At 31.0% G+C, this 11,016-nt stretch overlaps 1 protein-coding gene across 2 annotated transcripts; it reads left to right on the forward strand.

Moving 5' to 3' along the window:
* The first annotated feature begins 2,154 nt into the window (after positions 1-2,154).
* LOC112703283 (putative cyclin-B3-1) lies at positions 2,155-10,324 on the forward strand. Of its 2 annotated transcripts, none has more exons than XM_025754673.2 (23): positions 2,155-2,258; positions 2,435-2,492; positions 2,588-2,651; positions 2,748-2,780; positions 3,281-3,311; positions 3,442-3,490; positions 3,590-3,680; positions 4,061-4,121; positions 5,335-5,389; positions 5,473-5,554; positions 5,675-5,710; positions 5,799-5,868; positions 6,005-6,053; positions 6,136-6,229; positions 7,093-7,138; positions 7,528-7,818; positions 7,900-8,022; positions 8,893-8,982; positions 9,103-9,264; positions 9,350-9,409; positions 9,523-9,621; positions 9,795-9,973; positions 10,060-10,324. In XM_025754673.2, the coding sequence occupies exons 1-23, from the start codon at positions 2,241-2,243 to the stop codon at positions 10,190-10,192; spliced, it is 1,974 nt and encodes a 657-aa protein (XP_025610458.1). In that variant the 5' UTR covers positions 2,155-2,240; the 3' UTR covers positions 10,193-10,324. The 2 variants fall into 2 exon arrangements, with proteins under 2 accessions (XP_025610458.1, XP_025610459.1); XM_025754674.3 differs by having other exon boundaries at positions 5,799-5,853.
* The last annotated feature ends 692 nt before the right edge of the window (positions 10,325-11,016 follow it).

An 11,016-nucleotide genomic window follows, 5' to 3' on the forward strand; every position in this document is an offset into this window, starting at 1 on the left:
CCAAGCATTATGGTTGAGAACAACAAATTAAGTAAACTTATATTTCAATAGATATTATTGCAAAATAAAAATTATACTAAAAATATTTTATTTAAAACGCACCATTTTCATTAAAAGTCCTTCAAATATTAACATTTTAATTAAAGACAAATATGAAATTATGAGAAGCAACTAAGTAGTATATAATTTTGTTGGTAAATTTTGTAGAAGTATTTTTAAAGGTATTTGGCATATTTTTATATAGATTTAATTGTTCTATTAGTTTTTATAGTTTCACCAAATTTTTAATTAGGTCTTTATATTTTTTTTCTTTCAGTTGGATCCCTACACTGCTTTTAATTTTGTAATTACGTCATTTTCATGTTAAAAATGTTAAAATTAACATAATATTTTTATCAAAATATATGCAGTCAAAGATTTAATTAAGTTTTTAATTATAAATACCTTCAATTTACGAAAAAATATTCAGTTAACTCTAATAATTTTTATATTAAGAAGGACTTAATTATAAAATTAAAGCAGTCTAGGAACTCAATCGAAAAGATAAAAAGTATAAGAATTTAATTAAAGTTTTGATAGAATTATAGGGACTAATAGAGTAATTAAACCTTTTATATAATATAGTTATAGCTTCATAAATATCTTTATATAATTTATTAACAAGAATATATACTACTATATGACTATATCCGCTTTTTATAAAAATGTTATTGTATTAAATTGAATTTCAATAAAATAGAATATTTTTAGGGTATTATTATAATGATATTTTATTTACTAAAATAATTATTAAACTATAAATATATTTTTATCCTCAAGTAACATTTATATGTTTAATTTTATTTTTATTTTTAATATTTTATTTTAATTTAAAAATACTGAAGACCACTACTTTATGTTAAAAAAAAAAGGGAATGAAAATAAAATTGTTGATCACCTAATATGTTCTCTCAATTTTATATTTCAATATTATGGCCTAAGCCTAAAGCCTTTTTCCACCATGAATCTAATTTCTCACTTCCCCATAGGAAGGTCAAGGCATATATATCCACAAAAAGCAAGAACGAAGGAATTTACGAAAGAAAACAGGATATTCGAATTATTATACAATTTAAAAGTGTAAGAAGGGAAACAAACATTTTGGGATATTAATTGATTGGATTTGATTCGTATATTCGTAATATTTATTTAATTTTAATTTAAAAATTGTAGATATTAATTCGATTCGTACACTAATAAAATCGAATTGCATATTTTAGGTTGGTATATGTATATCTGCAAATATATAAAAATAAATAAATAAATAAGTAAATATTTTTTTATGTTTTATTTCAACTAATAATTATCATATATATTATATTATATTATATTATTTTTATTATTTTAAAAAATATATTTGATAATATTTTAAGAGTAAACATATATGTATAAAAAAGTGGAAAAAAATGAATTTTATTGATATTTTTTAATAAAAATAAACTTTTAAAAATATTTTAATGTTTTGTGAATATATTTGATATCCGGTTTGATCCGATTCGTAAATGTACGGATTAGATCTAAGTTTAAAATTTGCAGATATTGAATTTAATCTAATAATTTTGGTGCAGATAGAATAAAAATTTTGGTCATATCCGATCCAATTTATATTCACCCAAAATATTTAGAAGGTAAATTATATTGTCTAATTTTTTTTTTTAAATATTTGATCAAACATGTGTGTTATACAGGTTATTTGACATCAAGTGAGTTTCACTCTGTCATGAATTTTTTTTTAAAATGTTTTGTCTAAATTTTTTTAATTAAAAAAGTTACTGATGTTTTTATTAAAAATATTTTCTTTTTAAAAATTTGAAAATCGCTAAGCAGAATTTCTGTTTTGTTTGTCATATTTTTTTCAATTATTAAAATAGAAAAAAGGGCATCACTGTTTTGTTCTTTATTTTTCTTAAATTAGGAAAATAAAAAACGATTTTGCCGTTTTGTATTTTAACGAATTAAAAAATTAAAGTTGCAAACTTGCAGCACTTTCACAATTCGGTACAACACACATAATATATCATTTTTGGAGATAACACACATAATATATCATTTTTGAAGGCAGGGGGGCATTAAAGTAAAAGCACGCCTTTTTAAAATCATAAGCATATGCGCGGTGTTCTTCCCATTCAATTTTCAACGGGTATTTTTCCCATAACTCAAATCGCATCCACCTTAAGCAGAAAGGAAAGCCAGAAATCTCAATGGCTTCTTCTCTCACGGTAAGTAATGCTCAACTCCGATCTCTTTACTACCCTGAATTTTACAATTTTTCTTTCAACGTAATCCTCACTTCCAACTCGCGTGTTTCTTTCGACGAACGTTCTGGCATTTTTTTCTATTATTTTCAAATCTTATCTTATTTTCGTGGTTATTGTTTCGTTGTTGCATGTTTCAGGGAAAATCTAGGGAGGTTTCATCCCGGATCCCTGACAGTCGCGAACCTCGGCCAAGTGGTATCTTTTATATTTGTTTATGTTACAAATTTTATTTTATTTTATTTTTAATTTTTCTTGAATCTTCTTGGTGTTCTACTATATGTTTGGAGCAGTTGGTGGGAGGAATTTCAAGGTCCTTATGGAAAATGAACGGATTAAAGTTGGCAATGTGCTCATGTAAGTGTCTTTTGCGTGTGTGATGGATACTGTATAATTTATGCGTATTTATGCTTACAATTTATTTGTAAGAAAATAATTTGAATCTCTTTTTAGGAAATCTGTGAGAGAAGCATGTGCAACTTCGAGGTATGTCCTATTTCCTGATTTTGGAAGGCATAAATTCTGCTCTTTGAATTTTTGGTAGAGCTGAGCTGAGATTGTCGAAAATTGTATAATACTTACTTCTGGAACTGATTGTTAATTGGTTCTTCTTTGTTCTCGTTATATCTAACAGTGAATGTTTTCAGTTTTGTTTTGTTGTTTACTTCTTTGAGATATTAGATACATTATAAGGAGATGTTAGTTTGTCGAGCTTTAAGAATTAAACTTTTTCTTTGTTTAGATTCTTCCTAGGATTGGAACACTTGTAGGGCATATATGAGTACAAAGCTGCTATGGTGCTACCTTGTTTTATGATTTTGTAAGGCAAGGTTTGATGTTGTTGCCTTCTTTTGGAAACCAATGTGACACATGTTATGGCAGAATGGTCGCTTGTTTTCTTTAGATTGTAATCTAAGTTTCTTGAGTATAAAGAGCAATCTAATACTCTATTTGTTTTTTCTCCCACCACTTTGCAATTTATGAAGAACGAGTGCTACAGTAGCTGGTAATCCTAAGGTAATTTAATTCTAAACTTAACTTTCCAAATGCTAAATAAAGTGTCTTTGTATTTGTGCCTTTTGAATTTTTTGTTATGCGATTTCTTACACACTGTATACATAATTATTTTGTAACTTCACTGGTGAAGGGAGGCTTCAAAAGTATGGATAAAAGCAATAGCAAATATGTTACTTCTGGTAAGTTTTTACTGGACTAGTTTCCTATTACATTTTGAAAAAATATGTTTATGTTTGCGAAACACATTTATCATTTTCTCTTATGTTGGATGTTGGTAGCAAATAAAAATGTGAGAAAGGCATTGGCTGATGTTAGTAATGTTCAAGGAAACTCTGCAACAAATATTGGACGTGACAGCTCCAAAATGAAGTGAGTATCTTCATTATTCTGTTAAGAGATGGAATGTTTGCAAGTGAGTGTAACTTGCTTCGTATGTTGGATGACAGAGATACTGCTATATCAACTATTTTGTCTAGAGATGTTTTGAATTTATGATAGGTCCAGTGGCGAGCTTAACTTTATCCCTGTTTTTAATATTTTGTTTGAAATATAGGCAGGCCTATGGTATATAAGAAGAAATTGTTATATTATTTTTGCAACATAATTTCAAACAGGTTAACATAACATCTTTACTTTTGCTTGAATAAGATAAGATAGTATATTATTTCTATGTCACTTTATTCCGTCCAAACATTGTTTTCTTTACTGCTGAATATTATTTGACTTTTGTGTCTTATGTGCTTTCTTAGGGGTTTAGCAGGTTCAAACATTAAAAAAGGGGGTGGTATCACCTTGAGGAAATCCTTCACGGTATGGAAAATAGTTATTGGTTACTATCTGTTATGTCTCTTTTCTGTTTTCCTGTTTCCTTGTTGCTTTGCGTTTTCTTAATTCTTTGGTAGTCTTCTCTTCTATCTACCGAGTCATTTGTAACATTCTCTACATAATCCCAACTTTCTTCCTCCACCTGGCTTTTTTAGCTACCCCAAATTTTTACTATTGTATCCCTCTCATACTTTTAGTTATTGTATAGTTGAAATACATGTAAACGAAGAAAAAAGCTCTTTCTCCATGAGTGTACTAGAACTTTTCCTCTTCCACTAGACCTATTTAATGTTTATGATAACCCCTAATGATACAATGAATAAAACTGCAGCTCTAAACTCTAGGAATCACTTAATAAGGCATACAAGTTTAGGGTGAAATGCTACATAACAGTTCATCTTGATGCTATAGTCTGAGAGGTCAGCAAATTGAGTAAAAGAAAGAAAGTTAGAAAATGCTGCTCAGAAAGAGAGAAAATGAACCGTACATTGATACAGTTGAAACTGGATTGATGTTGATCTAACCACCTAATTGTCAACTAAATTACACTGTTCATGTGTACCACGTGGAATAGCTGTGTGGGCAGTGAACTATGTGTCCTGTAATGAACTCTAACACCCGGGGATGGGTGAGACGGTAAGTTTCATGGAGGTAGAGCAGACTGAAGAAAAACCTATGGATGAACCATTATGGACTTAGATGTAAATGGTTTGTGCACAATTGAGTCATTTGATCTATGTAGCTGAATCCACATAGGGACTAAAAGGCTTTTGTTGTTGTTTCCCTTATTTATATAGTACCTTTACAACAGTTGCATGTTCTGTAATATTGTTTACCTGATACCAGAACTGGCATCCTATGTACAGCATATTTTGGTAAATTTTGGTCTTTATTTCTATCATGATCGTTATCATATAACAACACAACCTTCTGGAAATGGTAGCCAGTAGGATATAGTGGCAGCAAAGCTATATGATCGGATATATCAGCAGGCATCTAACATCACATTCACACCTGTGCCAATTTTCTCCCATATTTTCTATCATTAAGAAGAACTGATTGTGAAACTTATCCTGTTTTCGGGCACTGGGACTAGCATGTTAAAAAGGCAGCATATATGAAATGATAGCATATGAAATTTGATTTGGTCAACGATTACAAAGTTCTCACTCCTGATCACTTTTCTTGCTTAAATTAGGGAATAATGCAAAGAAATAGAAGCAATGATGTCCAGTCAGATGCTCCAAAGAAAGGTGAATACTTTTCTGTTTGATATACTTTTATTTGAATGCTCTATGTCTTATTAAGGTCTTTATCTCCCTTTCATTGAATTAAGAACTAGGCATAGATGTGAGACCAGCTTCAAAGGATCAGAAGTATAATTCACATGGAGGCCCATCAGTTGTCACAAAAGACAGGTACTCCACATTTTGTCTCTGGTTTGTCACATGACACATGATAGTGGATTTATTGAGGTTCATGTTTATCGTCCCAAGCCCTTCTCTAAAGAAATTATGTGGCAATTCGTTTTCTTTTAGGTTTGCCAAGAAGCCTATATTACCTTCAAATCCAAGGTCTGTGAAGTATTTGTTTGTTGATCGATTCTAATTTTTATGAATACAAATATGGCTGAAACCAGAGTATTTATTTGTCCTTTTCAAGTAATTCAAGGAAGTCCTTACCAATACCAAGGAAGTCCTTACCAGCACCAAGGAAGGTATACAGAGCAGATGTGAGTAATACAATGGTTTATCTTTCCAGGCAGTACAATATTTTCTCTTCATGTATTTCTTTTTCTTTTTCTGTTCTTTAAATATATTTTTTATTTTATTTTCTTTTTTATGTTACCCCACTTTACTTCATTTTAGGAAAGTGCTGGAAGTTCTGAAACAGCAAAGGCACGAAGTTCTCTCCCCTGTGAGTTGTCTCATGGATAAGCAATCTGTAAATTTCAATGAATTGAGTTATACTATATCTACTAAGCCTATTGTCATTTCAGCTAAGGCAACAGCAAGTAGAAGAGTTAGTTCCCAGCTAACTAATGCAAGAAACAATGTGCGGAAGATACGAGTGAGTGATGGCTTTACTCAAACGTAAGCAATAATAAATTTTGTCATAGTTTTACACTGTACATAAACATTTTGGCTGTTTTAGTTTGTCTTTAAGTTGCAATATAGGATGAATCTAGCAAGTCAACCTATAATGGTGGTAATCATTCTAGAAACATTGGTATTTGGTAGTAATCACCTCAGAAAATACTTAGGTTGCTGTGGCTAAAGAGAGGATACATGAAAGGATCAATATTAAGACTAAAGTTACTGAATAAAGTGATTCATGGTGCTATCAAATTTTCATATTGCTAATAATATATTATATGTTAGCAATTAAAAATTATAAGGGAAAGTTGAAAACTTGTAGAATTTAATTCTTTGTTTTGCAGGAATTTTATCCTTAACCATTTTTCAAACACTAGTTGATATGTGGAGAATGCCTCTATGGCCTAAATTCAAAATAAGGGCAGAGTTTTCATATATTTAATGTTTTCCATCTGAATAAGAGATAGTGAATTATCATTGCGCAGTTATTTGCTTCCACAATTTTGGTCTTGTTATAGTCCTACACAATCATGCCAGCAACATGGATTGACATCTTTTTTTGTTTCATTTTGTTGGTATTCTCTATTAAGTAAACTTGTGTTTTTTATTTGTACTCTCTTGCAAGTTAATATTCGATGTGTGGATGTCAAGCAAAAGATCCTTTCTTTGAGCAAGCAAAACCCATGTGTTTTCAAAACATGGGAGTTCCAAAATCTCTATTTACCTGGATGCCGTGGTGTTGTATTATCTGTTACCATATTTTCTTTTACTGGGTGTTGCTTTTAGACTTAGATTTTTCAAGCTGATAACTTATACGATGACATTCGTTGTAACTTTCTTGCAATTCATGTTGAATGCAGGAGTCAATCCAAAGTTTTATATGGATCTTCAAGGAAGTACATCATGGTATGTCTATAGTTGCTGTATTTGATTGAACAATGCAGAAATTGTTTAGAATTACGTTAATATTCTTTGAGGCTAGGCACATTTCTGTACCTATTTTATATTCAATTTGGAATTTATGTGCCATTGTTGTATAATTCTAGTGAAGGGGAATTATGTAGTGTGCTGAGGTGAAACTCTATTCAGAAAACCTTTTATGTGTATATGTGATTCCTCTACACATTCTGATACTTTAAAAGGAGAAAGACAAGTCAAAATGGTTCACTCTTGAAATGATAGAAGCTGAATAATATTCTCTCGATGTTAAAGATTGTGCAAATTATTTACAGCATATAGCTATTTATAGAAGATTTGCCATATAATCAAACTGACTTTTACCTTCTTGTTTGCAGCCTCTTAAGACTAAAGTCATCGCTTCTACCAATCACATGACTTTAAAACCTAAATGCATATCAGATCAGAACATATCACAATCAAATGCTACAATATTGTCTCAGGATGAGGAAGCACTTCCATTGCCTCTTCCAGTGAATGGTTTAGAATCAGTTTCCAATGATGCAAATCAAGGATGTGTTCCATCTGATGGAGAGAAAAATTTGGTAGTACATTTGCCAGAACTCATTCTAATGAAAAAGTCAAGACGCAAGAAATCTTATACTAGTTCATTGATGGAAGGATCTAAGGTTGTTCACAGTGTGTGCCAAACCATTTTTTCCTTTTCATTTTTTATTCAAATTTATGTGACATGTAGCCTTATTTTGCAGCTTCTCAAGCAAACGTGTGAAGTTAGCCAGCAAGATAACCTACCAAATATAGACAATGATTGCAATCATTTAGAAGTACCTGAATATGTTGATGACATATATCAGTACTATTGGGTTAGTGAGGTAATATTCATAACATTCTGATGCATATCAGTGTGCCTCTTTCTCTTTGATGATGCTTGGTCTTGTTGTGTTCCAACAACTCTAGGCTTTTAGAGTTTTAGTTGCTTTACTGACTGCAGAATAAGTAAATAATTGAGTAAAAAATTTTGATCTTAATTAATAAGCTGCTTTGGACATTTCTATAAACTTAAATGTTTCTTGCATCAAATATAATTATAGAAAAACTACTATTTCATCCGTGGGGAATGTTAGGGGTGTAACAAAATTCAAAGCCAAACTAGGAAGAACATACATATAATTTGGTCCCAGAATTTAACAATATGATCTCCTAAAATGTTTTAACTTGTTCTAACAGACATTTGTTTCACTCCCCATTTTCAGCGACAAGTTTGTTTAGCTTTTAAATATAATATAATTCAGTAGTGACATTTCTTCAGAATTATTGCATGTTTTAGTGGTTGTCACCCAGCTTGTTTTGAACTGTTGAAGTTGGGTGGAAGTCATCCCAATCTTGTAGGAACTGTCATAGCAATTACTACACACCAATACAGTCAAAGTTGATATGCTTAAATGCGTGCAAACTTTCTATAAGTGCTACACTGCAGATGCAACATTCTGAGGAGAAAGGAATGAGCCACAAATGTTATTTGATGTTACACTTTTTCAATAGTTTTATATGTTTAAGACATGATGCAAACTTGTCTATTTCTACCACATTGTTTGACTCATTTTGTATTCTTCTTGATTGGCATAAATCAGATGGCACTAACGTCAGAGCCTATGCAAATTGATATTATTTGTTTCCCTCTTATTCTGGAATTTCAATCAACATTTTTTGGTTATTTCAAATGTGCTTTTAATTAAATGCAGGCGCAAAATCCATCTTTGGCAAATTACATGTGCATTCAGACAGAAATTACACCTTATATGCGGGGCATTTTGATCAACTGGTTGATTGAAGTATGTATTTAGTTCTGCCATCTATGGGATGACTTTTCACGTGTGTGTCACTTTCTTTTTACGTGCTTAACTATGTTTTATGATCATTTTTTCTTTGGATATCATTCTTGCCTATTACAGGTACACATGAAGTTTGATTTGATGCCAGAAACACTATATCTCACAGTTACATTATTAGATCAATATCTTTCCATGGTGAAAATAGAAAAGACAGATATGCAATTAGTTGGTCTTACAGCACTTTTGCTGGCTTCAAAATACGAGGACTTTTGGCATCCTAGAGTATGAATTATCCTTTTTGTCAAACATCTTTTCTTGAAGAAAAAGGAACATGATTTATCATTGACTCTAAATGTTTTCCCCGTAGGTCAAAGATTTAATAAGCATCTCTGCTGAGTCATATACAAGAGATCAAATGCTTGGAATGGTATGCAATTGCATTGCTATCCGGTTTTTTATTTTATTTTGGACCTGTAAACGGCTTAACACCCATTATCTCATGGTTTGTGTTCTAACGTGTGGAATGGTTTTGCTACTCAGGAGAAGCTTATTCTTAGAAAATTGAAGTTTCGTTTGAATGTTCCTACTCCTTATGTTTTCTTGGTGAGGTTTCTAAAGGCTGCACAATCAGATAGTAAGGTATATATTTCTCCGAGGGTTAATTGTTCGAATATGGTGTATTGAACCAATATTAATGTTGCTAGGTTGAAGGATGATTAGTTAATTTGGATGATAAATTGATCGTTTTAGGAAGTGTCTTATACTGTATAGTAGTTTTCTAAGATTGATGGTTTCTAATTTTCTCTGTCCAGCTTGAACACATGGCATTCTTTCTCATTGACCTATGCTTGGTTGAATATGAAGCTATAGCATTCAAGCCCTCATTATTATGTGCATCAGCTCTCTATGTTGCACGTTGCACTCTGCAAATTGAGCCGCCATGGACGCCATTGCTGCAGAAGCATGCACACTATGATATTTCACAAATGAGGCACTTCTATCTACTCTTAAAAAAATCAATATCCAAATTCAAAATTTGTGTTAATTCTTATTCATGTTGACTGTAATTTTTTGTAGGGGTTGTGCCGAAATGATATTGAAACTCCATAAAGCTGCTAGCATTGGAAAGCTAAAGGTTACATATGAAAAGTACTCAAGAAAGGAGCTACGTTTGGTTGCAGCCGTAAGACCGTTGGATAGCCTTCCCTGATTTTAGCTGCAATCTTATACTATAATATGTCAAACTTAAAAAAAAAAATCTTAGAATGTTGTAGCTACATCTGTGATACCATCTTTTATCCATCTATTTTTACTATATAAAAGTTGATACTAACTTCTTTCACATTGAATTTTTCTCTAACAATGTTATGTCAACAATTTTGATTACTTAACAAAATTTAAAAATTACCCAATCAATTATTATGAAATTATTGCAAATAGTACAAATTTTTCTATTTCTCTTTTTTAATGGGTTTGCACTGCAACCATCACAAATTCACAACTAATTAAAATATAACTCTCATAATTGATTATTGGCCGCGTGAAAGGTTATTTAAGAAAACGGTTGTTATTGTAGGATTGTGTAAAATGTTTTATATTGCATTAAAACTAAATTCTTTTGTACTATCACTGTAAAAGCATTTTACACATGCATTCAATCACATAACGCCATATTAACAAAAATAACTACCTTTTACATTGACCACATGAATGGTCATTTAAGAAAACAGTTGTGATTGCACGATTGCGTAAAATGTTTTACACCGTCAGTGCATCAAATTAAGAATGTGATTTTGATACAGTGTCAGTGTAAAGTCATTTTACATGTGCATTCAATCACATAACACCACATTAGCAAAAATAACTATTTTTTACATTAACCGTGTGAATGATCATTCAAAAAAACGGTTGTGATTGCAAGATGGTATAAAACGTTTTTTATACTATCAGTCCAGGCTTTAGAGAAGAAGTGTGTTTAATTTGCTAAAAATATAGTTTATGTTGATCTTAATTTATTGTTTTTGTCATTGGGTT

Source organism: Arachis hypogaea, chromosome 7, assembly GCF_003086295.3.
Source record: "Arachis hypogaea cultivar Tifrunner chromosome 7, arahy.Tifrunner.gnm2.J5K5, whole genome shotgun sequence".
In the NCBI taxonomy this organism is placed as follows: domain Eukaryota; kingdom Viridiplantae; phylum Streptophyta; class Magnoliopsida; order Fabales; family Fabaceae; genus Arachis; species Arachis hypogaea.

Bases quoted from the DNA above. Each gene is read 5' to 3' on its own strand.
- LOC112703283 (XM_025754673.2), top strand. The intron at 5,711-5,798 runs GTCTGTGAAGTA...GTCCTTTTCAAG, and splicing joins ATATTACCTTCAAATCCAAG to TAATTCAAGGAAGTCCTTAC. The intron at 6,230-7,092 runs GTAAGCAATAAT...TGTTGAATGCAG, and splicing joins AGTGATGGCTTTACTCAAAC to GAGTCAATCCAAAGTTTTAT.